The sequence below is a fragment of the Vigna unguiculata genome, chromosome 8 (genome assembly GCF_037176805.1).
Source record: "Vigna unguiculata cultivar grain cowpea cultivar isolate G323 ecotype 2 chromosome 8, ASM3717680v1, whole genome shotgun sequence".
NCBI classification, from domain to species: Eukaryota; Viridiplantae; Streptophyta; class Magnoliopsida; order Fabales; family Fabaceae; genus Vigna; species Vigna unguiculata.
In genome coordinates this window covers 41,105,941-41,133,260 of record NC_140799.1, presented here as the reverse complement: position 1 = coordinate 41,133,260, position 27,320 = coordinate 41,105,941, and the positions used below count along the sequence as shown (strand labels likewise).

The 27,320-nt window shown below is 32.8% G+C and overlaps 5 protein-coding genes and 1 pseudogene across 7 annotated transcripts; 3 read left to right on the top strand and 3 right to left on the bottom strand.

Moving 5' to 3' along the window:
- Nucleotides 1-3,031: 3,031 nt before the first annotated feature.
- On the bottom strand, nucleotides 3,032-3,998 carry LOC146884491 (uncharacterized). The gene has a single exon (XM_085665503.1). It carries the CDS (start codon nucleotides 3,934-3,936, stop codon nucleotides 3,172-3,174), a length of 765 nt encoding a protein of 254 aa, XP_085521629.1. The 5' UTR covers nucleotides 3,937-3,998; the 3' UTR covers nucleotides 3,032-3,171.
- Nucleotides 3,999-5,728: 1,730 nt separating this feature from the next.
- Nucleotides 5,729-10,212, top strand: TIM50 (Haloacid dehalogenase-like hydrolase (HAD) superfamily protein). The gene is made up of 10 exons (XM_028082862.2): nucleotides 5,729-6,088; nucleotides 6,299-6,387; nucleotides 7,079-7,115; nucleotides 7,357-7,418; nucleotides 7,522-7,635; nucleotides 8,002-8,106; nucleotides 8,181-8,279; nucleotides 8,553-8,712; nucleotides 8,909-9,011; nucleotides 9,925-10,212. The coding sequence occupies exons 1-10, from the start codon at nucleotides 5,863-5,865 to the stop codon at nucleotides 9,965-9,967; spliced, it is 1,038 nt and encodes a 345-aa protein (XP_027938663.1). The 5' UTR covers nucleotides 5,729-5,862; the 3' UTR covers nucleotides 9,968-10,212.
- Nucleotides 10,213-11,433: 1,221 nt separating this feature from the next.
- LOC114193039 (pectinesterase QRT1-like) lies at nucleotides 11,434-13,414 on the bottom strand. Its single transcript, XM_028082732.2, has 5 exons — nucleotides 12,883-13,414; nucleotides 12,510-12,705; nucleotides 12,235-12,438; nucleotides 11,919-12,154; nucleotides 11,434-11,786 (listed from the first exon to the last, which is right to left on the bottom strand). The coding sequence occupies exons 1-5, from the start codon at nucleotides 13,185-13,187 to the stop codon at nucleotides 11,639-11,641; spliced, it is 1,089 nt and encodes a 362-aa protein (XP_027938533.2). The 5' UTR covers nucleotides 13,188-13,414; the 3' UTR covers nucleotides 11,434-11,638.
- A 2,313-nt stretch (nucleotides 13,415-15,727) lies between these two features.
- Nucleotides 15,728-17,830, bottom strand: LOC114195469 (pectinesterase QRT1-like). Of its 2 annotated transcripts, none has more exons than XM_028085951.2 (5): nucleotides 17,433-17,830; nucleotides 16,823-17,054; nucleotides 16,498-16,695; nucleotides 16,151-16,389; nucleotides 15,728-15,906 (listed from the first exon to the last, which is right to left on the bottom strand). In XM_028085951.2, exons 1-5 carry the CDS (start codon nucleotides 17,693-17,695, stop codon nucleotides 15,759-15,761), a joined length of 1,080 nt encoding a protein of 359 aa, XP_027941752.2. In that variant the 5' UTR covers nucleotides 17,696-17,830; the 3' UTR covers nucleotides 15,728-15,758. The 2 variants fall into 2 exon arrangements, with proteins under 2 accessions (XP_027941752.2, XP_027941753.2); XM_028085952.2 differs by having other exon boundaries at nucleotides 16,151-16,386; nucleotides 17,433-17,829.
- Nucleotides 17,831-19,943: 2,113 nt separating this feature from the next.
- Nucleotides 19,944-21,513, top strand: LOC114193175 (serine acetyltransferase 1, chloroplastic pseudogene; annotated as a pseudogene). Its single transcript, XR_014984036.1, has one exon. The product of XR_014984036.1 is annotated as a serine acetyltransferase 1, chloroplastic pseudogene (transcript).
- Nucleotides 21,514-23,169: 1,656 nt separating this feature from the next.
- Nucleotides 23,170-26,726, top strand: LOC114193276 (proteasome subunit beta type-7-B). The gene is made up of 9 exons (XM_028083004.2): nucleotides 23,170-23,310; nucleotides 23,474-23,634; nucleotides 24,222-24,363; nucleotides 24,505-24,601; nucleotides 24,682-24,751; nucleotides 24,851-24,955; nucleotides 25,413-25,511; nucleotides 25,605-25,692; nucleotides 26,391-26,726. The coding sequence occupies exons 2-9, from the start codon at nucleotides 23,494-23,496 to the stop codon at nucleotides 26,462-26,464; spliced, it is 816 nt and encodes a 271-aa protein (XP_027938805.1). The 5' UTR covers nucleotides 23,170-23,310; nucleotides 23,474-23,493; the 3' UTR covers nucleotides 26,465-26,726.
- Nucleotides 26,727-27,320: the final 594 nt, after the last annotated feature.

The window sequence follows — 27,320 nt, the reverse complement described above, 5'->3', positions numbered from 1 at the left end:
TCATTTTTTATTTGCCTACATGTGTTGAGAAACTTAATAAAAAATATAATATTATGATTAATGAATTAACAAATAATTTTTATTATTCTAATTGAAAAATAATCTCGTATTTCTTTTCAATTAAAACATATAATAATTTTGAATATAAAAAAAATTTAAATTAAGCCTCAATTAAAAATATTAAGAGATGTTTCCTATATGATTAAACCTTAAAAATATTACACTTAAAAGATAATGCAATTGAGCATTTCTTAATCAGTTCTCCGAAGTAGGCCCTTTTTAACATGATTTAGTAGAATTAACATCACACATATGCAGAGTAATGTATCTCAAAGAACACAATAGTTTCTCTCGTGAGTGCCGAAAATATGTGTGGTGTACACCATGTGTGCACTCCTCTTGGATTTATATTCATGTATTTACTTTCAAGTGCATTATTGATACAAAATCAGTGATGTAATCAATTGCAAGCATACAGCTCCCATTTCTCATTCCGCATGAAATTAACCCTATTTTCAAGGGCCTCAGGCACCCAATTAAAAGACCCCACTTCATTATTTTGATTGTAGTTATACATTATTGATATTGAATGGACAATCTTATGCACTGTCCTCATCAACATGATTTATGTATACAACTTCCCACGCTTAGTTTTATACATCAAGACCGATCAATAATTCATCTCAGCTGCACCCTTGCCACACCTTCCCCTTTGATGCAACAATGTTACATTTGTACCCTTTTATTCTTTATCTTGGATTTGCTTTCTTTCTATTATTGCCTTTCTTATGCATGCACGAACTATAGTACTTTGTGGGACACAATACAGTAGTTTTGAAATTTGTGATAAATTTAGATACAAAATTGAAATTCGTCTATGTTTCACAATTTAAATTTTGTTTATCCTATTAAAGAGTATTTCAGATTGACACTTGAGCTATATATATATATATATCATTTGACACATTTAAATTCAAATGCAATTCTGAAATACTATTTAACACGTAAAAATAGTTGAAAGTGATGAACTAAAAAGGCTACATCTATTATTTTTAAATTTCAGGACAAAAATGTATAAAGTTTGAAACCAAGACTAAACATATTTAACTTTTTTTTTATCTAGAAGGAAGATATCAAGAGGACTTTGCTATGTCATGTAGTTTTTATTGTCTGATGAGAGTTAGTCCCACCTTCATACTATGACAGAAGGGAAATATCAAACAAAAACTTTCACTTTCGAGGTTGACTTCACTTTGGTGGAAGGATCCACATGGAACATAACCTCGTTTAATGATAATCCGGTTAAGAGAAACTGAAAATGAAACGCACATAGTTTTCTGCATAATCATGTAATAGCATTTATGATTTCTTGGCCATATGTACACCATGCATGTAAATAATTGACACAGTCGCTTTCAGAAATAAAAACAAAAATCTCTCTCTATGATATTTTGAATTCTAAATATATTAATGTTAACCTAAGATAAGATTTCCGTACATTATGCCATGCCCTCTTGCCTTTGTTCATGAATAGGTGTTATATAAACTTCGTTGAGCCTAGAAGAATAATCTCTTGCCCTTTAGGACCATTTTTCTCCTGGTTCTTGGCTCCTCCCACAGGAATCAAAACGTATAGACAACAGAGAATACTAGAGTTGTACCACGTCATAATGGACAAATTTCGCTAAAATATATTATAATTGACGACTCTGATATTATGTTAAGAAGTGAACTTTAAACTTAACTCAAACTTTTAAAATCGACTTATAAGATGAAGTCTGCACTTGTTTATATATTGCGAATTGAACTTATATCTAATTAATGTGAGACTTCCAACCGTTCACCATTTGATGGAAAAAAGAAGTAGCAGATATTGTGTAAGATCATTTTGTTGGAATGAGAAATTCGATTTCAATTTTGTGTAAGATAATTTTGTTGGAGAAGTGAACTACTCTATATATATTCTTTAACAATTCTTTGAATCTGAGAGAACTGTGAGTCAATTATTGATATTTCATGGGCCATTGGGATTTTATATTTATGAAAGTTCACTTTCACTAGGCTGTTCTAGGTTGGGCGCATGCAATCATTGACTTGCATTTGCTACAGGCCACGTTGAGAGACCTATAAACGTACGTAGATCAATCTTTCTAATGCATAAAAAGTAAATTTTCCGTGTTTGATGGAAGTGAAAAGAATAATAACAAAAGGACATCCGTTATAGATAGTAACTGTTCTAAAGTACTAACACATGCATGCAAGTAATTGCAAAACCTGGTTTTTAGCAGAGTAACATACTTTAAACTTTGCATAGCTTCTGCAGAGTCACTTTCTACCTTCTGCTAACACAAATTGTTGGTATTCGAGTAAGAAAATAAAAGCCTCTAACAAACAAAATATACATAAATAAAAAGAATAAGAATAAGATCGTACCATGTTTGTACTTTAAGTTGATGGGAATAATATCTATATATTATTTTTCTCAGCAATCGGTGAGTAACTACCCTTTTTTGCTGAACTGTATGAATCAGATTTGTGATGTACAATTTTCAATTATTTGGAACTGTGTTGAACAATAGAGAACAACCACAGTTGAACAGGTTTTCTTACCACTTGTTGGCCAGACAATGATATAAATACTGATAACAGACAACTAATTAAACATGTTGTTATAAACATAGTACTGACATTCTTCTTAATATGAAGAATCTCTGTTCTTAAATCACTTGTGTGTTTGCATTCATATCACTAATCTTTTCTTTAATAAAACAATAGGAACTATCACATCTACTCTGCATTAATTCTCTTCAGTACGTCAAATACTTCTGCTATCAATCATTTGATGTGAGTTGTCGCATAATAAAAGATTGTTTCCTTTTCACCCAATTAAGACCATATCTTATATTCCAGAATACAACATTGTCCAAATTTATTTCTATTCTGGTGTATCACATCATTTTGTTAAATCCTATGGCTTCTTTTAAACATGAAATTCATATTCAGAGCTTGCTCTTTGGTGACATCAACCATAAGAAGAGAAATAATTGTGCAAAATTTCAGGAGATACATATATTACATACAGCTAGAGGTGAAAAGGATAAAGATCTCACAAATGATAACTAGGCCTCCCTAAGAATGAAAAGAAGAAGATCACTGTTTTTTGTTACTAAGTTAAACCATGACTAATTGCCGTTGAGCTTCAATTCTTAGATCTTCCTTCATCTTTCTAATGAAATCTTCAAACTTTTTATTCAACTCCTCTGTGCTCAGCATGCTGCTTTCTTCTTCTACATTTTCTTCTTCCTCTTCTACGCCCTCTTCAATCAGAATGTAATCAATTTCTGACCCTTTATCTTGCTCTCCTTCACCTACATCCAATTGTTCAGTTTCTTCATCTAGCTCATCCAATTGTATACTACTTCCTTTTTCTTGTCCTTCATCCACCACAATTATCTTCTCCATGTTTTCTAGTACTTCTTCTTCAGCAAAGTTTTCTCTTTCTTTTACTTTCTCTGCTGCAGTGTTCTCATGCTCATCAGGCTCATTAGTTTGCACCTCAGTTTCTGTTATCTCCAACATTAAATCACTGGCCTCAGCAACTGAGAACTGGGATTGTGAACCATCATCTTTAACAAACGAAGAAGGCTTATCATCAGAACTAGACCGGGAGAGAGACTTCGTGATACCAACAAAAACAAGGAGACCATTGCAGAGGAGAAACATGCTGTTCTTGTCTATGTTGTGGGTGAAGAGTTGGGAAGGGAATGTAGAGAAATAGAATTTGAAGTAATGGAGGAAAACAAGCAAGGAAGAAGGTGAGAAGAGGAAGGAAAACACAGATACCGAAACGAATAATTGAGTAATCATAAGTAGATAGTAATGAGCTTTTAGGCTCTGAGTGAAGGTTGCTATATTCTGGTTTTTAAGTTGATCCATAGTGTGCTAAAGAAAGGGTTGGTGACAGAGTTTTGTATGAGATGGTGTGGTTGGTGTATGGGAGTGACCTCTTTATATAGAGTGGTGTGATGATAATACTGTTTTTTTGTTTCCTGAAATGCCCTCGGAGGGCAAATAATTGTGAGGCATATGGCATATTAGGCTCAGCTGGTGTTTATGGACAGTGCCATAAATGAAGATAACTACATGCAGGGTGAGTAGCCAGTTGTCTAAGCACTATTTGTAAAAGATATTGGCAATGTTTTCTTCATGTTCACCAATTTGAAGTTTCCATGTCAAGTGGCACATTTCACAGTTGTGATAGAGCCACAATATGTTGCCCGGATAGGACACGGGTACGGATAAGGAGATACGACTAAATTGAAAAAAACATAGAATACAGGACACAGCGTGTGTATATATATATATATATATATATATGTTAAGTTTGAAATTGTCAATTAACACATTGTTAACTAACACAAAAATGAATCTAATCTATCTATCTAATATTCAATATGTGAAAAGTAGTGATAGAATAAAATTTGTTCCTTATTTTAATCATCAAAATTATGTTAAAGATAAAAAAATATCATTCAGATTGGATATAGTGTGTCCTACAAGTATCGTACGAATGTCGGTATCCGATAGGTGTCGAACACGCCATTTATAAGGCGTGTCGGAGAGTCACCTCCACTTTAGTCCCATGGTATAAGTTCAAAATTATGAGCTCAATGCTTATGTGTTGGTGGTGTTTGAATTTGAACATGGCACATAAGTGACAAAAAATGATCATGGAACCGCGTACCACCTAATAATACATCTGAACTTTCCTGTGTTATTCTGCTGGCTGTGCAAGTGAAAGCTCTGCTTTTGGATTATTCCCAGTAATTCTGCAATTCTACTGTGGTTCTCTTGTTTGAGTTTTCCAATGTAGGAAAAATGAAAAAGAAACAAAAGACAACCTGGGCTTAGAAAGAAGAGAAAGATAGACATGCATGGAAGCTCAAGTTGTAACTTGGACTCTAGTTTTTTATATTTTAGCATTTCTAGAAAGCTTTGACATGGATCTACATTTTCCCAAAGAGAATGTAATCAAGTTGAGCAAGCCCATGAATTAGATTTGTATTTGAAATAATAGTTAACATATATTCAATTATAAAGATTGAAATGACAAAAGATTAGTGCCAAAATTTTATGAACAAACATCTATACAGTTTGAACGAGATAAAACACATGGGTGAGAAATATGTTTATCAAAATGAAAAAAAAAAAAAAACAACAACAAGGAGATACTAATAGCAAACGGTGTGCGAATAGAAATGTCCTGGACCAAGCATGAAAAAAATAAACATTTTCTAAAGTATAATACTAACAACCACAAACACTCGAAAAAATTAGTCCAAAAACAACTTATAGTAATTAATCACTGATTCATTAGTTTAAGGACAAATTTCTCTCCATATAAAATTAAACAACATTCAGTCTTCAGCTTCGAAATATACATTAACTCCTGTATATTTTGAATATAAAAAATCATATATTTTAGTTTTCAAATAAATATTCATTTCTTTTATATTTTTAATAAACGGTTTTAATTAATTAAATCGTAAGTTAAATTTCGTTAAATAATGAAAGAGATAATCTGTATTTAATAACGTATTTATAATTAATTTTTTTTGTAAGGCGGTTTATATTGCCAATAAGCAGCAACTAATTAATATTTAATAGAAAGAAAAAGAATTGACCATTTGTTTGGTACATAAATATAAATAAAAAAAGCGCTTATACGAAGGAAAGGAATAGCACGTAGCCAAACAGGGTCTTGCAGAAGGTGATGGGTGATTCTTTCTCGAGAGCGCCAGAGCAAAACCCTACTTGAACCTCTTTCTCTTACACTCTGTCACTGCTCACAAGAATCCAACCATGTCGTTGGGGATCCTTCGATCTCGCGCGATTTCATTCGCATCGAAGCGATTCCTCTGCACCAATACAGCTTCCGCTCCTCTTCCTCCTCCTCCTCCTCCTTCTCCCAATGCAGCTTCCGCTCCTCTTCCTCCTCCTCCTTCTCCCAGGCGCTGGAATTTCCTCAAATACGCCATTGTCGGCGCGATTACCGGAGCCACCGGCTTAGCCGGTTACGCTTCTTACGGTTCGTTTTCTTTTTCTTTCCATTTCGTTGTAGTCATTTATGGTTGATCATTCGTAGAATCTAAGTATCTTTTACGTGTCTCTCTTTGTGTAAGCGTGTTACTTATTTCGGAATAGCCACTTTTATAGGTTAGGGTTGTTGTTCAATCATATTAATCTGGAATTGATTTTAATTGATTATTCTGTTTTTCTGTTGGATCGCGATTTGCAGCTTACAGCTTGGAGGAAATAGAACAGAAAACGAAGTCCTTCCGTGAGTCTGCCAAACACACTGCTGCTGATGGAGGCACTGCGCTCGATGTAAGTTCTGACTCCTTTCCTTTTCAAGCTGTCTTCATATTCAATCTTGTTTGCTGAGTCTATGTTTTGATTTTATTATCTGGATTTGTTAGAATCGTATTGCGGGTTTAATACCTAACCTGAATTTTGTTGATGAGACGGCCTTTTGGGTTGTTGTTTATTGCTATATTATACGTAGGGCTGCATATGTTACTAACTTCCACATTTGTGCGTAGAATTTACTTTGCCACCATTTAATTAATTTTTCTTTCTGTGGGTGACTGGTCCACCACTTTAACGTCTAGATAATAGTTTGATTGGGATTGTCAGTGACACACTCTATAACACAAATTATTATTGGTTAAAATTTATAGAAAATTACAAAATCAAGATGGACTCGTTATGGACTCATTAAGTAAGAAGTAAAACCCACAGAAAATTTTGATTTTCAATAAATTTCAGCTAAATATAGTGTATTCAAAAGAGTTTGTTGCCAACACTGCTCGTCATTTGATACAGTAGTTTTTCATTGTTTGTGTAAATCCTTTATTGATATTGGATTAATTCCTGTTATTCTCCATCTTTTAAATGCTCCACACTGGACCTCACTTTTACATATTTATGGATTCTGGCTGATTTTGATATAAAAGGTATCAGTTTCTTCAGTTTAGTATATCCTAAGGTGACATGTTCTAGTCCATGTTTTGTGCAGAAATTTCAAGGTTTGCTATATTCAACTGCAATGGCCGGTGCGTTCTCTGAGCTTTAGTCTGTACATCACTTATCCTGTATTAGGGTTGCTCTGTTCATTTAAGTAAATGACTTATGCTAACTTATCGGTCATATACATATACTGAAGATTTTTTTGTTTAAAAAGTGGATGAGAATGTGGTATGTTATCAAGTTGTGGTATTCAATTCCCAATTCGTTATAAATTTGTATGCCTTTGTTATTAGTGACATGGTAATTCTTTTTTATGTGATACTCCAGTGCCTACTAAAGCATTAGAGTTTTATTTGGATTCAAGAAGGCTAATTGAAGAACTAGTTCAGGTATGTGCTTGATTTTTAGTATGGTGATTTTGGTTGACAAATTGCCATTTTAAGATAATCTATTTCTTACCTTGTTTAATGTGGTACTGTTGCTTCTTTTTAGAGTTATACTGAACCATACACAGACAAGCTCCTTCCTGATTTGCTTCCTCAAGAGCAACATGTGTTTACTCTTGTTCTTGATCTCAATGAAACATTGATTCACTACATTTGGACGGTAAGATGTCTACTGTGCCCACTTTTTCTTTGCTGGTAAAAAATATAATTGCTAGGTAGTGTTATGCTTTTTTTAGGACAATTCCCTTTATGAGAAGTGCCATCAGGCAGCACCACAGCAGCATTCTCTTTTCAACTCTCTTTTGTATTGGTTGAAATTCATGTGAGATGCACTAAACTGTTGTCGGAGCCAATGAATTTGATACTCGTGAATTTCAACCAACAGTAAAGAGTGTGATGCTTTGCTTACATTCCTCAATTATTTATGTACTTTGTGTAAAAAAAAATGCATTGGATCTCTTATTGCATTTCTGCGGTCCTTACTATGACTATAATATTGAATTTTACTTTCATATGGTATGAAAAGCGAGATACAGGTTGGCAGACTTTCAAAAGACCTGGAGTTGATGCCTTCTTGGAACATTTAGCTCAGTTCTATGAAATAGTAGTGTACACAGACGAACAGAATATGGTAATCTGATTCTTCTCTATATTCTCTATACTTTCCCCTGCATAAGATTTCCTTACATTTGTTGATTTGTGCAGTTTGTTGACCCTGTTATAGAAAGGCTGGATACCAAGCATTGCATCAGATATAGGCTATCAAGGCCAGCTACTAAGTATCAGGATGGGAAACACTTCAGAGTATGTTTTTATGTTCTTATAGTATTGTCTCTCAAATTATACATATAAATTCCTGTGGAAGGAGTATAGCCAATCATGGAAAATAATAAGAACTAGTGTCTTGGCGATATTACCTGTTTGTATGTATAATATAATAATAGTAATAGGTAATTTTACTTACATCTGAAGAATGTAAACAGAAAACCTACAGTTTTATTATGATATATCACATGTGGTTTCATGGATATTCTTTTAATGAGATGTTTTTCCCTTTTTCCATCCTTTGCTTGGCAGGATCTTTCTAAACTAAACAGAAATCCAGCAAAAGTCCTTTATTTAAGCGGCCATGCTCTGGAAAGTTGCCTGCAGCCTGAGAACTGTGTCCCCATTAAGGCATGGCAGCAGCAAGATATAGATGACACGGCCCTTTTGGATTTTATACCATTTCTTGAGTGTAAGCTTTCCTTTAAGATATGTTGAAGAATGAGATCATCTTTGAATTATAATTTTTTATTTTATATCACTCCTTCAATGTAACTCTGTTCCCTGTTCCCTTGAGATGTAGTTATAAACAAATTCATGCTTGAAATTATTGTGGTTACATTTATACTTATAAAAGTTGCTTTACCTTCTCCTATATTTATTTGCAGTTGTTGCCCGTAGTAGTCCATCTGATATAAGGCCAGTGCTAGCCTCTTACGAAGGATGTGATATTCCCAGTGAATTTATCAGGCGTTCCAAAGAGCATCAGAGGTAACATTTAATCTTTTAGCAAACCTTGAATATTATACTCTTTTTAGCATTTTCTTAATTTTAAAATAAAAAACCAATGAAAGCAGTGTATATAATTTTTATAATTATAATGAACAAATAAAATTAATAACAAGAGACAAGTCAAACATGTTGATGGCATTTGGTTTGTGTTCAATTGCGTTTTTACCAATAGTTGTGAGTGTAGTGTTGTTTTCAAATTTTTTTAAGTAAATGACGAAACTAAGCTTTTTGTTGTTATTCCATTTTCCTTTGCATAACTTTGAAAGCAAGAAACAAAATGAAAACAAAGTGGCATTTACGTAATCGTCATTGAAAATATATACTCTAAATGAACAGGAATTAAACCTAATGCACCTTTACTTTTCTGGTCTAATTGCATTTCAAGTTCGCAGGATTTTTTTTCTGCATCAAGTTTGAGGATATTTCTATCTTTCCTATATGTTAGTGTGGCATAAGGGACGGTCTTGAGCATGGATGCTGAACTTATAGTGTTGTATTTTTCCTGTTTTCTGATCCATCTATGAGCGCGGGTTATATTCCACAATGGGATTTTGGGAGTGGGAAACAGATGGGGTGGCTTTCATAGATATTATAATTTATAATTGCTGTTCACCCCTCCACCCAGCCCAAGTTTCGACCATTTTATTTAAGGATTTGGGTGCATTGAGATTGTCTGTACTACATGTTACGAGCTTCAAAATATTTCCAAACTATATTGTTGGGTAGTTTATGTATATTCCCATAAGATTGTGATGAAATTGCTGTTCAATCATAGAGATTGAGTTCGTGTTGGTGGCTGAAGGTTCTTTTTGTGCTTTTAATTGATACATTAGTAATTTATCATGTTCTCTTTGGCTAACATTTTTACTCTGGGTGTTTCCAAATGATGCAGGAGAATGCAAGAACAGAAGCATCGTGGTCGTTTCTGGAAATAAGATTGCCAGTTTCATTGCAAGTCGATAACAATTTTCTTTGTTGAGGCTAGCAAATGAGATTGTCAATTTCATTCGATTGATTGAGGTCACTGCGAGTTGACAAGTTATTACGTACTATAGAGAAAATGTAGGTTTTGTTTTATGGGAGTCTTGCAACCCATGTCTTTGAACCATTATTTTTTTGCCTGTTGTAATTTTGTTGCTGGAAAGCACACATTAATTGAAGAGGATGGAGTTCCTTTTCACCTGATGAGTTTTTGATGCCGGAGTAGGTTATTATTCTTGATTATATTTGCTCAGAATTGGCCATGCAATTGCACAGTTTTTACAACTGACGTAATAGAAGATTTTACCCGATCGAGTTATAGTTCATTTAGTTGGAAATTTTTGTCACTTGTTCAGGGTATATCATATTTTTATTTGATTGAACATCTAATGTTAGTTGCTTGCATATCCGAGTATTAATTATTCCTTCAATTTCATATTGAATATCGATGTATATTACAAAAAAGGTTTTATGTTGTCTGAGTGTAAAGTGTCCAAGAAAATATTGGAAGTTTTTATTTTGATTTTGCATTTTAGAGGAAGAACGTATAGTGATTATTGAGATACGACTACTGGAGTTTTAAAAAAAAAAAGTCGGAGAATTACTTGTATTAATCTTTCAACTAATTTTTTAAATTTAGTTCTTTTATTTTTCTAAAATGTCTTTTTTTAATATCTGAAATTAAATGGTGCTATAATGATATTGATGATAGCAATCTATTTATTAAAAATTTAAGTATGCTTTTAGTCTTATTGGGATTACTGTTTTTTTATTAGCTAATTGAAGATTTTAATTTTTTAACTCTTCGGCTACGTGAAATATTAATTTTAATATTTAGAGATAAACGATGTTGATAATAATTCTTTTAAAATGATCATATTATTTGAAATTTGAGTAAATCTATACGTATACTTAAATTGAGTGGTATAAGTCTGACATTAATCAAAATCTTTTCACTAAAGATCAACGTCACTGCTTGACAGAGTTTCGGAGTGAAGTTCTTTCAATCTATTTCGAAATGAATTGTAACTTTTCAGTGAAAACCTAGATTAAAAAAAAAGATTAGATAAAAGTTTATACATTGCAGAGTCACTTTGTCTGTATAGATAGAGATATATGAAACAAAAATTATACCTTTAACACTCTTACAAAAGAACTACTTTTTTTCGAATAATTAAGGTAACATATATGTTTCCTAACTCAGTCTGATCTATTCCACTGTTCATTTCATTCCATTTCGCGTTCCAAGATAATAACAATGCTTATTTTATTTATTGAAGTAAATGGTCCACCGACCAATCATGTATACACCCTTTTTATTTTTCCTTCGTCACAAACCTTTTATTTTCATCTATTGTCCTTCTGTTTTTAGTGCATTCAATAGAAGAAGCATAGCACGGTAACCAAATAACATGCCAAAGATAGTGCTTTCATTTCATGGCAAGTGCTGCTTCAAGTATTAACAGGAGTAGGAGCACATCAATATTTTCTCTATTACTATGATACAGATTAAGCATATACTACGTACTCTAATCACATATCACACATACACATAAAAAGCATTCAATATGTGGGATATGTAAGATAATTAACAAGTACAAAACTTAATAATCAATTATATAATGCTATAGTCTGAGCCACTGGTCTCCATGTATGAAACTCTTCTGAAGGAAAGGCACTGCTTCATGATAGCTAAACGATTTTGACCAAGCTGCCCTTTTGCTTCTATCTGCTCCTTTTCCATCGCATACATACTCACCAAACACTGCAGTCCTGAAATTCCATACATATATTCTCTACATCAATTCTTCAATGCAAAAATACTCTCATATCTCAACAAACAACAAAGCTAGTAACTAAATCACATTTTCTATGTAATCATCTTCAATCATAGTAATATCTTACTTCTTTCTATCTGAGTGATTCCAATCTGACCACCCTTCAGGAACAATAATGTCATCCATATTACATTTGGAGTATATAATTCTAGAGTAGTTCCCCCATGCTCTGCCAAGGTACACTCTGCCACTTCCTCTGATACTGCACCCCACAAAAGAAAAACCTGTGTCTTCAGTTGGTGAATTCCTATGATGTGCTGCTATTGCTCCAAAGTTTTCTGCTATTGACTGAAGAAGGCAATTCTGCACCATAAAGAAACTTGGTCACTAGTTTTTATTCTAGTAACATAGAAAAGAAAAAAAGGTTCATCTTATATTATTACCTCATACAGTGATTTTGCACTGCCAAAGATAAAATCAACTTTTCCTAGAATGTGACAGTTTAAGAAGTAATGATTTCCTGTGTTGTCCAAGAGACTGTCCTGTGCTCCCTTAATCCTCACTTGATAGAACATGGCTCTTGCACTGTTCACCCTCAGTGCCACTCCTTGCATTCCTTTCACACCAGCCGTTGCAATCACTGAGTTCTGCACACAAACATTGCCATTTGACATGATCCAGTGCAGTAACAAAATTTATACAAAAATTGTGTTGTTACCTCAAAAGTGACCCCAGTTGCACAGAAATAATCTGAGTCCACTCCAACTGTTGCTGTATCAAAGGTGCCTAATGTTTGGCCATTTGTGCCTTTATCAGATGATTTGCTGTTCCAAGTAATAACAGGAGTTGCTGTTTGGTTTCTTTTCCCTATGAATGACACATAAGGCTTGTTCCCAGGCACACGCACTTTCTCTCTGCAAATGTTGCATGAAAACACCAACCAAATCCCAGCTTCATTACCCAAAAACAAAAGATTGTGCTTTCAAGAATCGAGGCATTGAATAGAAACAAACAAGGCTTTTGATTATAACTGAATGATAATGATACATTGGTGATGAAATCTAACTTTGAATATGACAAAACTGCAATACCTGTAAATTCCTGGATAAATGTAAATTTTCACCCTATGTTTGTTATTAACAGGAACCATATCCACGGCACCTTGAACAGTTTCGGAGTGTCCCCAACCATATTTGTTAACAATAATAACTCGAACATCGTCATGGCGCTTCAAGGTTAACCTTTGCTCATCCACCTCCAAATCTTCCCAACTAATGTAGTTCCTGATACCACCATGGCCATTTTCACCTTCTGATAAACCCACATGAACCCACATCAAGAAAACCGACACAAACAAGAACACAACTCCGGAAGACACCAACTCCATCATTATCATTATTGTGTAGAATAAGAAACTAAGCACACGAAGGGAGATAGAGGATTTGCGTGTGTCAAAAACGTTGAGGTGTTATTATAAGACGAAAGTGAGAAAACGAAACTCCAGATGAGAACAAAAAGCTTGTGTTACAGATGAATAAGTGGAGTAACGGTTTTTTTTAGAGTTGAGGCATGGAGTAGCTGATAACAATAAATGTGCGAGCGTTATGATGATATATGCATTCGTCTGTTCCAATCCTAGTGAGCCATGCACGTCGTTTTTATGAAACATAAAGAGAGACTAAGAAAAGAAACATAGGTTCCTTTTTGAGTTTAATATAAGGAATTTAGACAACCTTGTCTATGTGACTGAGACACTTGTTTTCTTGTTTTTTTTTTTTATTCTCAGCATAAACGTTGAACAGATGAGACTTTCCCTAACGCAGAAGAAAGAGTGTTGGGTAACTGAAAGTGTACTTATTTTTAAAGTTTATCCTTTTTTTAAAGTTTATCATATAAAAGAGCAGAACGTGATATATGGTGTGAAATGATGAACAAAGCAACCATAAGAACTGTTGAAGATTCATGGGGTGCGAATTTCGAGTGTAACTTCCACACCATACCACCTTCTGTCGTGATCTTTCTTTCTTTTTGCTTGATTCAAGACTTTCAAATCTTCTTTTTCCCTCCTTTATATATATATATATATATATATATATAGTAACTGTCACCATTTGTTACAAAAAAAAAAAAATATTTCCTTAGACATGTTTGAAATGCTCTGCATGTTGCTTTTCTTTTTTGTTCTGTAACAATGTTTAACGTTTGATCTTCATCTGGTTTGAGCTGGGTTTTTTAAGTTATGGTTCAGATAGCAGTGTGAATGTTCAAGTGTTCTGTGAATGCAATTGTTTTGCATAATATATATATGAGGTGAGATGGTATGAAATTAATGAGTAAAATAGCAGTGAAATTATTGTATGTAACTTCTGAGATTCATGAAGGTGCTTGGCTTAATATAGTATTTAATTAACATACTGAGTTCATTATGTTAGATTAATTCTGAATTAACATTTGATCAATTATTAAGTTGGAATATTGCACATTGAACTGAGGAAGAAAAGAAGAGTTAAAGATGAGAATAAGGATAATAAATGATGAGAGAGTATTATAAAAACTGGAAATGATTTAAAGTTGTAGGTTCATCACAGTTTCTGGGATTTAAAGTGAAAAACAATTAATAAGGTGCGTGATGAGTCACGATGATGGAGTTAACGGTGCCATGAGTTCCATGATTCTTTAAACTCTCAATAAAAACTATTAATATCTCTCTTTCTCTCCCATGCTTGCATCATTGGCAGTTACAGAAAAGAATTAGAGTGATGAACGTTGTATAAATTATTTTGTAACTGTTCCTGCAACTATGCATGAAAATATATTCAATGTCTTTTTTTAATTTCCAGGAAGATGAGAATAAACATACATGTGGATATTATACTAAAATTAAGATAAGAAAATAAAAAACAAATAAATAATTTTGTAAGGAGAATACTTGAAGAATTGTGTTCTTAATTATTCTTTACTCAAAGAATTATGAAATTTTATTTTTAGATATAAATTGGACGGTTATATGTATTTTTATAAATAATATTTTTTTAATTTAATAAAGATTATTCAATTAGGAAATGACACAAAAATAATTTGAAAAAATGTCTATATATATTGTGGTACAGAAAAATGACAAGTGATATTTTAATGGAAAAAAAATTATTGTTTGTAGTAAATACTTATTTCTACTGCATTCTTATCAATGTATTTTGTTTATTTTCAATATTGAATAAATTAATTTTAAGTTTTCTAAATTATTTGACATCCATGAACGTATTTACAGCAATATCAATATAATATATATTTCAAAAGATAATTATTCCTAAAGTTACAAAATGATGTCGTGAAACAAATGGATTTTCAAAATTACATTTGTATGAATTTTGCTGAATATTGTATGACTGAATACCTTTCAAATACTTTTTTTTTTCATGAAACTCACAGTTGAATTAAACTTCCCTTTTGTAATTATAAATACAGAGCTTTATCTATACCTATTATGCCTATATATAAAAGAAAGATATCATTTTAGTATTCACATTTTTATTTTTATTTTTTCCTTTAATAAAGCTACTTTTTTTTAAAGTATTTTATTTTTTTACTAAAGTATTGTATTTTTTTTCAATTTATAAAATAGATAATTTTAAAAAAATAGAGAATACGGATATTTGACTGAAAAATCACGTTAAGATAACACAATTTTAATTTAAAATATTTTTAAAGCTGAAATAAAGTTAAGATAACACAACTTTAATTCATAATATTTTAATTTTTTGTGACATAAATTCTACTAAAACTAAACTGAAGTTATTTAAAAATGATGTGTACTAAAATTGTGTGATTCTAAAACATTTTTTGCAACGAAGTTACCTAAAGAACTCACGACTCGTCCATATCCGTAATCTTTTAAAAAATGACCTATTTTTGCAAATTTAAAAAAAAAAAAAAAAAAAAAAAAAAAAAAAAAAAACCGAAGAAGCTTCTATAGTCTAAGCCATTCATCTCCATATATGTAGTCTCTGCTCAGAAAAGGCACAGCTTCTTCTCTGCTTAGAGCTTTTGACCATTCCACCCTCTCACTTCTGTTTGATCCTTTTCCTGAACATTCATACTCCGCAAACATTGCAGTTCTGTCAAAACCACAAAAAACAAAACAATTTCAAACATTGATTTTCAAATGTTATTTTTCTTTTTCATATCATCATCTGTTTTGAGCATTTCTATGTTTCAAAAAACAGTATCAGTGGAACCAAGTTTTGAAGTGTCTGCAATTTGTCTGTAATTTTTCACAGTATGAAATTGGGAGTGATCTCTAAACTCTTGAAGATTTCTAACAGCTTTCTCTTGTATAATCTAAATGAGTTGGAATCATACCCTTGTCTTGATGGATCATCCCAATCGCTCCACCCCAAGGGATTAATAACATCATCCATGTCACAGTTTGAATACACTGTTCTTGCATAGTTCCCCCATGCTCTCCCAAGAAAAACACTACCAGTTCCTTTGATTGTGCAATTAACAAATGAAAAGCCTGTGTCTTCATCTTCTGAGTTTCTGTGATGAGCTGCAATTGCCCCCCAAAACTCAGCTACAGAGTATACAACACACTCCTGCTTCCACCCACCAACAACACCAAAGTGTCAGAAAAAAATTATTCTGCATAAACTGTTTGTGGAGAACAAAGTAAACATTTGAAGCTATCAAAATGAAGAGTTACTTACATGAAACAACGATTTAGCGTTGCCAAATATAAAATCAACGGATCCTTGAATATAACTTCGATAGAAATAATGAATCCCTGTGTTATCAAGGAGGGTGTCTTGTTCCCCCACAAGCCTAACTCCATAGAATACAGCTTTATCACCATCTACACGCAATGCTACTGCTTGACGTTTATCTGCATCTTTATCTACCAAATTCTGCAAAAACAGATACAACAAAAGCAATAAATAGCTCATCAAACTTAAATCAGACATTGTTTAGAAACCTTCTTCTGAAAATAGCTAATTACAAATGAATAATTGTGTTTAGATCTTAATTAATTACCTGAATTGTGAGAGCTGTGGCGCAGAAAAAATCAGATTGTATCCATACAGTTGCTGTACTAATTGTGCCCATTTCTTGGCCGTTGGAGTCTTTGTCTGATGCCTTTGTACTGTTTGTGATAATAACTATGCCAATGCCATTACCTATAGCCGCTATTTTTGCATTCATAGTTATGTTAGGTTTACCTATTAATGAAATGAACGGCTTGCTTTTCGGCACATGCACTCTTTCTCTGCATAAGTTAATTGCGTGCCACCAAAACATTCATTACTGCACATTTCATTACCATAACAATGACTAAATGAAGATCTTGGGTAACTCCATTAACTCTTTTTAGCAACAAAGACACGAGCTTTGTTTTACATTTAAAAGAAAAAATATGCAAATGATCCATCTAATCTAACACAACTATCTACAAGTGATTGAAGAAAGCAAACAAAAAAGTCAACAAAGCCATGAAAACAAGTGTTTGATAAAAAGTGTTCATCAAGGTGAACTAGCAGAGAAAACTTTGGATGAGGAGGCTTAAGAGGCATGAGAAAATTTATGGAAAATCTTAACTGTTTGATGAAATGAGTACAAAAGGTTTAACTGTTATGTTATTACAAACCTATAAACTCCAGGATAAATGTATATCTTGACCCTTTGTGTGTTGTTTTGTGGAACCATATCTACTGCTGCTTGAACCGTTGTTGAATCTCCGTTACCACTTTGATCGACCACGATAACTCGACCACCAACGTTGGATGTTGTACCCTCTTCATCCACCATGAAATCATCCCACGTAATCACTTTTCCAGCATGATCACTATCAGTATCACCATCACACTTCAACAACAACACCAAGAAAAACATTAACCTTATCTTACTCATTCCTCCTCCAACTACTTATAAACAACACACTTTAACTTAGTAATGTGATGAAGGAAATGAAACGAAGAATGAGAATGAAGAAATTGATGAAGAGAATCATGCATGAACTGAAAAACTGAAAGGAGTGATTTTGTTGGTCTGGTTTAAGTTTATAAACAACTCATGAGCAACTTGTACGAACAGTGATGGAATATTTTTATTGAAATAATTTCTTTGTGTTAATTTGTATGAAGTTGATTTGGTCAACATGCATGCATACATATAAATGGTTACGGTGGACACTGTTAGGTTATGGGGACCAACCACCAAATTAACCTGTTTGTTCCTCATTACGCAATTTGGTTTCATACTTCAATTTATTGTATATAGAATTGGATTGCATTACAGTGCACGCAATGTTCAATGTGTCTGTGGCTACAGTGAAAGTTAGAGAAAAACCAACCCTCAGAAAATATCAAAAGTTACTTTATGCTTAACTCAGATCAAATAATGGCTCATGGTTAGGGTGAAAACCATAAATGTGCCTTCAGAAAAAAAAATGAAAGTGAGTTACTTGCTGTTACTCATTTCAATTCCTCTTTTTGTGTGTAGATGTATTAACACTCATCCCACTATAATTCAGTATAAGAAATCAATTAAAAAAAACTTTACTTTCATTCATGATACCACCTTATGGTGTGATACAATCGTGAAGGATATTTAAATATTGGGTTAAATATGATTTGGTCCCTCAATTTTCACTGAAATTTGAAATTAGTTTCTCTTTAAAATTTTTGACCAATTTAATCATTTATCTTTAAAAAAATGCGTGAATTTAGTCATTTTAACCAAATTTTGTTAAGTTATTTAACGTTTCAAACGCATCTCATAATATTATTTGAGTTGTTTACATCATTTGGCACATTTTCGCTTCAATGTTAACTCAAGTATTATCATCAAATGCATTTAAAATGTCAAATAAAAATAACAAAATTTGATAAAAATGACTAAATTCACGCATTTCTAAAAATGAATGACTAAATTGGTATAAAATTTTGAAGAGAGACTAATTCAAAATTCACTGAAATTTGAGGAACAAAAACATATTTAACCCTTAAATATTTTCCAATAGGATGCAGGAAGAAATTTTATGGGGGTGCAGAAAGTAGTTATCTTATTTATTTTGTAGAGTATCCGTTGGGCCATATTTATTTGGACATGGATCGGTCATATCGGACATTGTAAGTTTGGCCCATAAAGTGAAAATAGAAAATAATGGATAAAACAAAATTATGCAAATTACTAACAACTTGGGAAGTATTTACACAAATAAAAATAATATTTAAAAAACAACAAAATGACCAATACATTTTTAATCAAGATATATTAACTATTTTTTTCTTTATCCATGTCATATTTATGCTATATATTCAGTAATGAATTATAATATAGTTTGAAGAACTTAATTTTAAAAACTAATAGTAAACCAAATACAAAACTAGACACTGGAGTTAGAATCTTTGAATAAACTAAAGTACGAGAAATAAAAGTACAATCAAACTTTTATATGTGTAAACCAGCCGCCAAGGAACAAGACAATTATGTCTTCTCTTCCATGTTTGGTTCGAAAGAAATTTCAATTTTATAATCCATTCACTATACAATGCCCATAATGCAGAATAGCTTTAAAATATGCAACTTTTTAAAAATATTTTTCAAGACCTTAGATATCCACCATACGCGAAAGATTCTCCTTTTTTTCACAAACAGTTTAGTTGTGGCATGTGATTCAGAAACAACTTAAAAAAAAGGATAAAGACTCATATATGATATAAAATGGATATTGCCTCACACAATTAAGAGTTAAATATTTTCCTATATTTAATATTAAACCAAATTACACTCACATGTAGCTAGTTTTATTTTTTGAGTTTATAGCACTTTTACTATAAGTTTCTATGCGAAATAATGTGTGGAGTTTCAAGGAGTCATAAGAGAAGTGCAAATGACTTTTCACATTGTATTTTTTTAGATAGGGTCGATAAATGAATCATTTAATTGATTGGTTGATTATTATAACATTTCTAAATTCAATTTACTAAGAAAGGAATTTATTGATATTTTTTGCCCAAATTTTATAAGGTATAAAAAAGTATGCGGATATGCTTGCAATTTCCTGATTTATATATTAAAAGGTTTATTAAATTTAAAAATGTAAACTTTTTTTGAATGTGTGATGCATCTTTGTAGGGAAAAGGGTTTTCACACTCAAGAACACCAAAAAAATCTATCTTTGACCAATCCACCAATGATTCAAGTACTTCTTGTTTTGTTATATTATATATAATATATAATATATATTATGAATGAAGTGATGTATGAATGTGTCTCTGTCTTCAAAGTTTTTCATTCAGTGAAATTGGGAAGTGGAATCTGCTCTTCTGAGCCTTAAACCTTGTGATTTTCTTCAATTCAGAGATCACAGTCACATAACAGTTTCCTTCAAACTCTTCAATTTTGCCTCAAAATCATGTTGAGAAAGCACTCCCTTTTGCGTTCAACACCAAAACAAGTTTCCCTCTTTTTCGTTAGCCACTTCCACTCCACCCTTTTCACTCCATCACCAAAACAAGTCTTCCAAACCCATTGGTGGGGTTACCCCAAAAGCTTCAAACCCAGTTTCACTTTCACACCCTTTTGCAGACACAGTGTCAGCACCCTGCACAGTGGTTCCTCTGTAGAACAAATCGAAGATGATGAAGTTATTGAGCGAGATGTTTGGATGAAGATGAAAGACGAAGCAAGATTCGATGTCACTGTGGAACCCATCTTGTCAAGTTACTACAACACTTCCATTCTCTCTCACAAATCATTGGAAACCGCGTTGGCGAATCACCTTGCCGTGAAACTCAGCAGTGCATCGCTTCCTAGCAGCACCCTTTCTGATCTTTTCGTGACGGTTTTGGAGACTGATGAAGCCATGATGGGTGCTGTGAAGAGTGATCTGGTTGCAGTTAAGGAGAGAGACCCGGCATGCCTGAGCCACGTGCACTGCTTCTTGAATTTCAAAGGCTTTCTGGCATGTCAAGCTCACAGGGTGGCTCACAAACTGTGGCTTCAGAGAAGGAAGGTTCTCGCTGTCATGATTCAGAACCGGGTTTCTGAGGTTTTTGCGGTGGATATTCATCCGGGGGCGAAGATTGGAAGTGGGATTTTGCTGGATCATGCAACTGGGATTGTGGTGGGAGAAACGGCTGTGATAGGGAACAATGTGTCAATTCTGCATAGTGTGACATTGGGAGGGACTGGTAAGGTTTCTGGAGACAGACACCCAAAAATTGGTGATGGGGTGCTGATAGGTGCTGGAACATGTATTTTGGGGAATATTAGGGTTGGTGAAGGAGCAAAAATTGGTGCTGGTTCAGTTGTCATCAAGGATGTGCCTCCAAGGACTACTGTTGTTGGTAACCCTGCTAAGCTTGTAGGAGGAAAGAACAACCCTGTTAAGTTGGATAAGATTCCTAGCTTAACCATGGACCATACTTCACATATTTCTGATTTCTATGATTATTGTGTTTAGACCTTGAAGTGTAATGCAGTGTGTTTCTCAAGCATGCTTTGGAATTTTGAGTTTAGGACTTTAGGTGAAGTGATTATGATTGATTGGTGTGGCTCTTGTTTGGTAAGAGAGAATTCATGTTCTCCTACTAACAATAATAGGAAGGAAAATAACAATGAGAGTTTCCTTGATTTAAGGATGTTATGTATGCTCAGCAGTTATGCTTATGTATGTATGCTTGTTTTATCAGTATATGTGAATTTCACTGCTGTTGTTTTCATTGTCCTTTTTTCTTGTTGCTTAGCCTTGAGGAGATTAATGTGTATAAGTGGTAATCTTTATTTCTATGGTCTGAAAGGAATTACTCTTTCAAAAACTTACATGTGTAGGTTTCTGAATGGTTTTTATATCTAACATGTTCTCCTAAGCAAGAACAGAAGTTCTTAAATCAAAAAGCACAGACAATCACAAGCTTATAATTTTGAGGTAAAGTTCATTGATAACTCGTGTTTCAGGCCATAACAGGCTAAACAATTGTTATCCAATGTTATAAGATCCTTTATGTTTCCAGAAAAAAATTATCATTCACAAATCAAAACTACTGTTGTTTCTGCTGATGTAATGTATTCTTTCACTTTGTTATGTAAGATAGAAGATGAAGAACTTTGTTAACATCGTCAAATTTTACCTCTCTGCATAGAAATATGGTTTCGAAGGAATCAATGTATGGAAATTTCTGAAAACATACCACATTGAAGGAGCTCAGAAGATTAAAAGTTTTGGAGAGTGGTGATCCATTAATGGTCAACAAAATGCTTCCAAAGTCTAAACATAAGTAGTTCTTTTGTTGGGATTAGTAAATGGAAAACCTATAAAAAGTAAAGGCTTTACAAAATTATAATTTTATACAATAGTGACATTAGTTATTTGAAAGAGTTATATTTGATTGATTGAAAATAATCATTATTTATTAATGAGTTTAGATTATTTGTTTATTTTGATTGTGATTAATATTATTTTAAAAAAAATGTATTATTGAAGCGAAATTAAATTAGATTAAAAATGGATAAATCCTAGTTTCAATTTTGGATGATTTAAATTTATTTAAGCTTTATAATTCAACTGTGACATTTTGGGCGTGAATCATCGTGATTAGAATTTTAGTTTAGTAATTTATTTGTGATATTAAATATAATACGCTTGGTTGAGAATTGGTTCTAGATGTAAAAGTTAAATAATGTGTTTTAGTATGATCTTTAAAATTGTTTTTTTTTGCGCCTTTTATTTGATATTATAGTTTTTATATAAAGGGAAAAAATAAACCATAATCTTTTCAAATATTATTTATTGGTTGAAAAGCAATAAAAAGTATATTCCCACCTTAAAAGAAAAGAAAAAACAAATGAAAAATGATAAAAGATACAATGTTTGAGGAAAAAAAACTTCCACTGAACAAAAATAAAATATACAATAAAATTACTTTAATAATATAGTAAAATCTTTCCGTATTTATTTTTCAGAAAAACGCTTCATTTAGGTATTTCTGCGTTATTTTAATAGTTGAAAACAAAGAATGTGTAAAATATGGTTAAATCGTAAATAATAATTCATTTAAACACTAATCTTATCAAACTAAACATTTAAATAAATTGTATATATTAAACATTTAAATTGTATATATAGGCTCTTACACTATTTTTTTTCCTTTACTTATATTCTTAAATTAATTAGAGAATGTGTACGTTTTATATTTTTCTTACAATATATATATATATATATATATATATATATATATATTAGTAATCTATGCAGAAAAATAATATAAGGGAGTAAGAGTAGAATTAACCATAACAAAAAAATCAAGATCGAGTAACCTATTGTACAAGATATTTAGATTCATCTGAGCCATTGATCATTTCAGATTAAATCAGACGGTGCAGGTGAAAAGGGAGCATGATGGACCCAAACTAAGAACTGCCTTGGTAGACACTGCACTTTGCATAAATTTCCATACGGCGGAAGAAGAGGTTCTTCTGATAATCCCCGTTCGTCTGAAAAACCTGCGCAGTTCCTTACTGTGAGTATTGTTTCATCTTAATTTTTTTTTTTTTTTGCTTTCTCTTTTCTCGTTCTCTCTTCTTAGTTTTCAAAGCCCTAGGTTTTCAGAACATCGCGTTTTTATCTTCTTTTTTGTTGATTTGGGAACAGTTACTTCATGTTCTAGTGAATTGGTTTTGCAGGGTCGATTCGAATTTCGAACATGTCTCCGTCGTTGGATCTTCCTCCCAAGGGTGGTTTCAGTTTTGATCTATGCCGAAGAAATGCAATGCTTGAAAGCAAGGGTCTCAAGGCCCCAACCTTCTTGAAAACTGGGACCACTATTGTCGGTTTAGTTTTTCAGGTTTGGAATCCGCCACTCTTCTATCTGGTGTCTTACTACTGTTATGACGTATTTCTTCGTCGCGGTGGTTTATATTTTTGTTGAGGTTTACTTGTTCTCTACAAGGGTTTGTGTTCACTCTTTGTTTGCTTCTTTATTTATCGTGAGTTTGTAACTGAGATTGCGAGTGGTTTCCCATAGAATCATGGATCCAAGATGTGAAATCATTGTTCGGCTTGGGAATGTTGTATGAATTAAATAATTTGTTCTGGTTGTCTTTCCTTCTGCAGCTGAAGAAGTTTATCTTAAGTAAATGTTAAGAGTTTAGTTGAATTGAGTGTTGATGGTTGGGTAGATTTGCTTAGGTTGTGAGGTATTGAATGCTTAATTGTTATTTTTTTTGTTATGGCAATAGTTGGTTCTGAAATTGTGCATTGTTTTATAGGGAGAGAATATGGTAAGCCTAGACTGGCTCTGGATATCTTATTTTTATGTTTCGGAAATGTTGTATTAAGTAGGAATGTTATTCCTTTCCCTCTTGTATTTTAATGTTTAATTTGTATATTATATCCAAAGTTGAATTTTCTCATGTAATAAATTTGCCTCAGGATGGAGTCATTCTTGGAGCTGATACTAGAGCAACTGAGGGACCTATAGTTGCTGATAAAAACTGTGAGAAAATTCATTATATGGCACCCAACATATATTGCTGTGGAGCAGGCACAGCTGCTGATACAGAGGCCGTAACAGGTATTTGTGTTAAATGCATCTTTCTTACGCATTTTTGCGTTATGCCTTATGGGTAGTTGCATATGGATCATCTTTAGTTTTTGCTTGATGTTATTAGTATAGTAGAACAGTTGAAAATGTGAAGTTTGTTATTTACTGTAGACATGGTTAGCTCACAGCTGCAACTACATCGTTATCACACTGGTCGAGAATCACGAGTTGTTACAGCTCTGACTCTTCTTAAAAAACACCTATTCAAGTTGAGTTTCAGAACTTGCTCATGAGGTAAATTTTCTCTCTATCAGCGACTGGATCTGACTCTTTTAAACCATTGTGCAGTTATCAAGGTCATGTCTCCGCTGCTCTAGTGCTTGGTGGGGTTGATATCACTGGACCTCATTTGCATACAGTTAGTTCATTGCTTAAAACTTTTCTGTTATACTCAAGTTTCCTTGTTTTGAATGCCTATAGTTCAATTTCTCATTATCTTTGATGACTTGTTTTACAGATTTATCCTCATGGGTCTACTGACACCCTTCCATTTGCAACAATGGGATCAGGTTCACTTGCTGCAATGTCTGTATTTGAATCCAAGTACAAGGAGAATTTGAGTGTAAGTAAGCATATTAAGGAACAGAATTTACTATAGTAGTTTTTAGGAAAGACACCTTTTGTTAGAGGAGTTCATTTGGTAGATTTTCGTTAAGTGGTGGTGCCATGGTGGAATGGTGTGATGGATTTTTTTTTCCAGCTGCCATATGCAATTTGCAAAGCGAGGTCTGCTATAACAGTTCCGTAGACCACAATAAAATGTTTGTATGTGGGAGTTTTGGCCTTCTGCCATTGATAACACTGGTTTGATTGCGTTCTGTCAAGAAGTTGTTCAATTTATAATCATTTCAATGGAGTGGTATGAAGCAAATATGTCAATTTCAATTCTAAATGTGAAACTGCTCATTGTATTTGTTACAATTGATAATTGATACTGGTGACGTTTTTAACTTATAATGTCAAAATGCTGAAATTTAGTAGAAATTTTAATTTGATATGAACATTTTGATGTGGTGTAGAGGGATGAAGGCATACAGATAGTTGTTGAGGCAATATGTGCTGGTATTTTTAATGACTTGGGAAGTGGAAGTAACGTTGATGTTTGTGTGATAACTAAGGTCAGTGCCTTCATGCTCAATTCTGCAGTTTGTTCTTTGAGGAGAGCCATCTAACTTAAATTTCTATGCAATTTCTTCACTAATGCTTCACAGGGAAACAAGGACTATCTCAGGAACCACCTTCTACCAAATCCACGCACCTATGTCAATCCAAAAGGCTTTGAGTTCCCCAAAAAGACAGGTTTGTTGCAAACTCTGTCAATTTATTGTACTTGAACTGCAACAACTCTTATGGTTTTGCATAGCATTGTGTAAACTGTCAACTGTTTGTAGTCTAGTATGACATTGTGTGTCACCATGTGAACATTATATTTTGGGAATTTTGTGTTGTGAAGTATTCGAAGTTAGATAATAGCTGAAGTTTTACAATTTCCTTTCAAATTCTAGTAATTTGCATTTTGCCGCCTTGTAAGTCCTATTTGAACTATCTTCTTGAACTGATGAGTTAACATTGTGTGAATAGCCTCTTTTGTTGCTATTTCTTTAAATAATTGGGTACTTGACGGAGTTTCGAATTTGATGTACATGTTTTTCGAATTAAAGAATCTAAGGTACCTAATAGCTGGACATATGTTAGGATGAAATGGTAACACATATGTCAGGCCATATATGGAGGGCAGGGGAAAAATGCGATGGTTAAGGATTTTATGAGCATTTACAGTGTGACAACCAGTACGTGTATATGTGTTAGGAAAGTAGCTGAGAATGGAATCAGTTAGGATTCCTTCTGATGGTTTGAGAAGATAGTAAAACACTGAATTACCTGGCTTTTTCTGTGTGTTTGCACATCCTTATTCTGCTTCCTTTTTTCTTTCTTCAATCAGATTAGAAAATGTTCCTGGTTTTGTACTAAATATAAATATAAATTCTTCATTGCAGAGGTCCTCTTAACAAAAATTACCCCGTTGAAGGAGAAGGTTGAAGTGATTGAAGGGGATGCTATGGAAGAGTAACGATCTTCCCAAAAAAATAGTTGGTGTTTGAGTATGAAAACTTAGTCAATGGCTGTGATATTTAATTGTTGTACTGTCAGAACTTTGGCTTTTATTACCAATTTTTTTTTGAATTTAATTAGATTGTTGCAAGTTATTTGGTCAAATCTCAAGTTAGTTGGATTGTCGCGAGAAAATGCTCATTAACAAAACTCCAAATAGAAGCAAATAAGCACCGAATAGCTCTATACAATTTGAATGATGAAAAATGTTTTTTTTTTAATTATTTTTTTATTTATCAAGTTTATATATATATATATATATATATATATATATATATATATGCAGAAACGGTGTCTAACGATATTAACTTTGTTGGTAAACTTATACAATAAGGAATCAATATTTTGTAAACAACTCTCTAAGGAGCAAATTGTATATCTATCACTATAGGTGACAAAAGATATGCTTGATCTTTGCCATCAAAATAAATTCCATTCAATGTATACCAATGTAGTTATTTAATTAATTTCCATTGTTGTCATCGTAGTTAAATTCTTTGAAGATAATTGTGTTATTTTGGGGAAAGAGTGAGTGTTTACTATTTTTTGGGAACAGTGTAGTGTGAATAACACAGTGGCATGGACATAACAGGTCTTATCTTTCAGTTCCACATGGCTTGGGTTTGAATTATGGGATTTTTTCTGTTAATAAGCACTTGATATGGTATACATTTCTAAGGTTGTTGGCTTTCGTCTAAACTTTGGATTGTGAAAAACATGAGAATAAGTAATATTATATTTATTTACCTATTATTATATGTATTAATTTCAACCTGTTATTATCATATTCTGAATCCCTGTACTAATTAGTATAT

Excerpts from the sequence above, each read along its gene's own strand:
- LOC114193039 (XM_028082732.2), bottom strand. The coding sequence starts at position 13,187 with ATGATAATGATGGAGTTGGTGTCTTCCGGAGTTGTGTTCTTGTTTGTG. Across the intron at positions 12,706-12,882 it reads ATTTATCCAGGAATTTACAG|AGAGAAAGTGCGTGTGCCTG; the intron begins GTATTGCAGTTT and ends CAACATTTGCAG. Across the intron at positions 11,787-11,918 it reads AATCACTCAGATAGAAAGAA|GACTGCAGTGTTTGGTGAGT; the intron begins GTAAGATATTAC and ends ATGGAATTTCAG.
- TIM50 (XM_028082862.2), top strand. The coding sequence starts at position 5,863 with ATGTCGTTGGGGATCCTTCGATCTCGCGCGATTTCATTCGCATCGAAG. Across the intron at positions 7,116-7,356 it reads ATATTCAACTGCAATGGCCG|TGCCTACTAAAGCATTAGAG; the intron begins GTGCGTTCTCTG and ends GTGATACTCCAG. Across the intron at positions 8,280-8,552 it reads AGGATGGGAAACACTTCAGA|GATCTTTCTAAACTAAACAG; the intron begins GTATGTTTTTAT and ends TTTGCTTGGCAG.
- LOC114195469 (XM_028085951.2), bottom strand. The coding sequence starts at position 17,695 with ATGAGTAAGATAAGGTTAATGTTTTTCTTGGTGTTGTTGTTGAAGTGT. Across the intron at positions 17,055-17,432 it reads ATTTATCCTGGAGTTTATAG|AGAAAGAGTGCATGTGCCGA; the intron begins GTTTGTAATAAC and ends TAACTTATGCAG. Across the intron at positions 15,907-16,150 it reads GATGATCCATCAAGACAAGG|AACTGCAATGTTTGCGGAGT; the intron begins GTATGATTCCAA and ends TGGTTTTGACAG.
- LOC114193276 (XM_028083004.2), top strand. The coding sequence starts at position 23,494 with ATGTCTCCGTCGTTGGATCTTCCTCCCAAGGGTGGTTTCAGTTTTGAT. Across the intron at positions 24,602-24,681 it reads CTTAAAAAACACCTATTCAA|TTATCAAGGTCATGTCTCCG; the intron begins GTTGAGTTTCAG and ends ACCATTGTGCAG. Across the intron at positions 24,752-24,850 it reads CTGGACCTCATTTGCATACA|ATTTATCCTCATGGGTCTAC; the intron begins GTTAGTTCATTG and ends CTTGTTTTACAG.
- LOC146884491 (XM_085665503.1), bottom strand. The coding sequence starts at position 3,936 with ATGGATCAACTTAAAAACCAGAATATAGCAACCTTCACTCAGAGCCTA.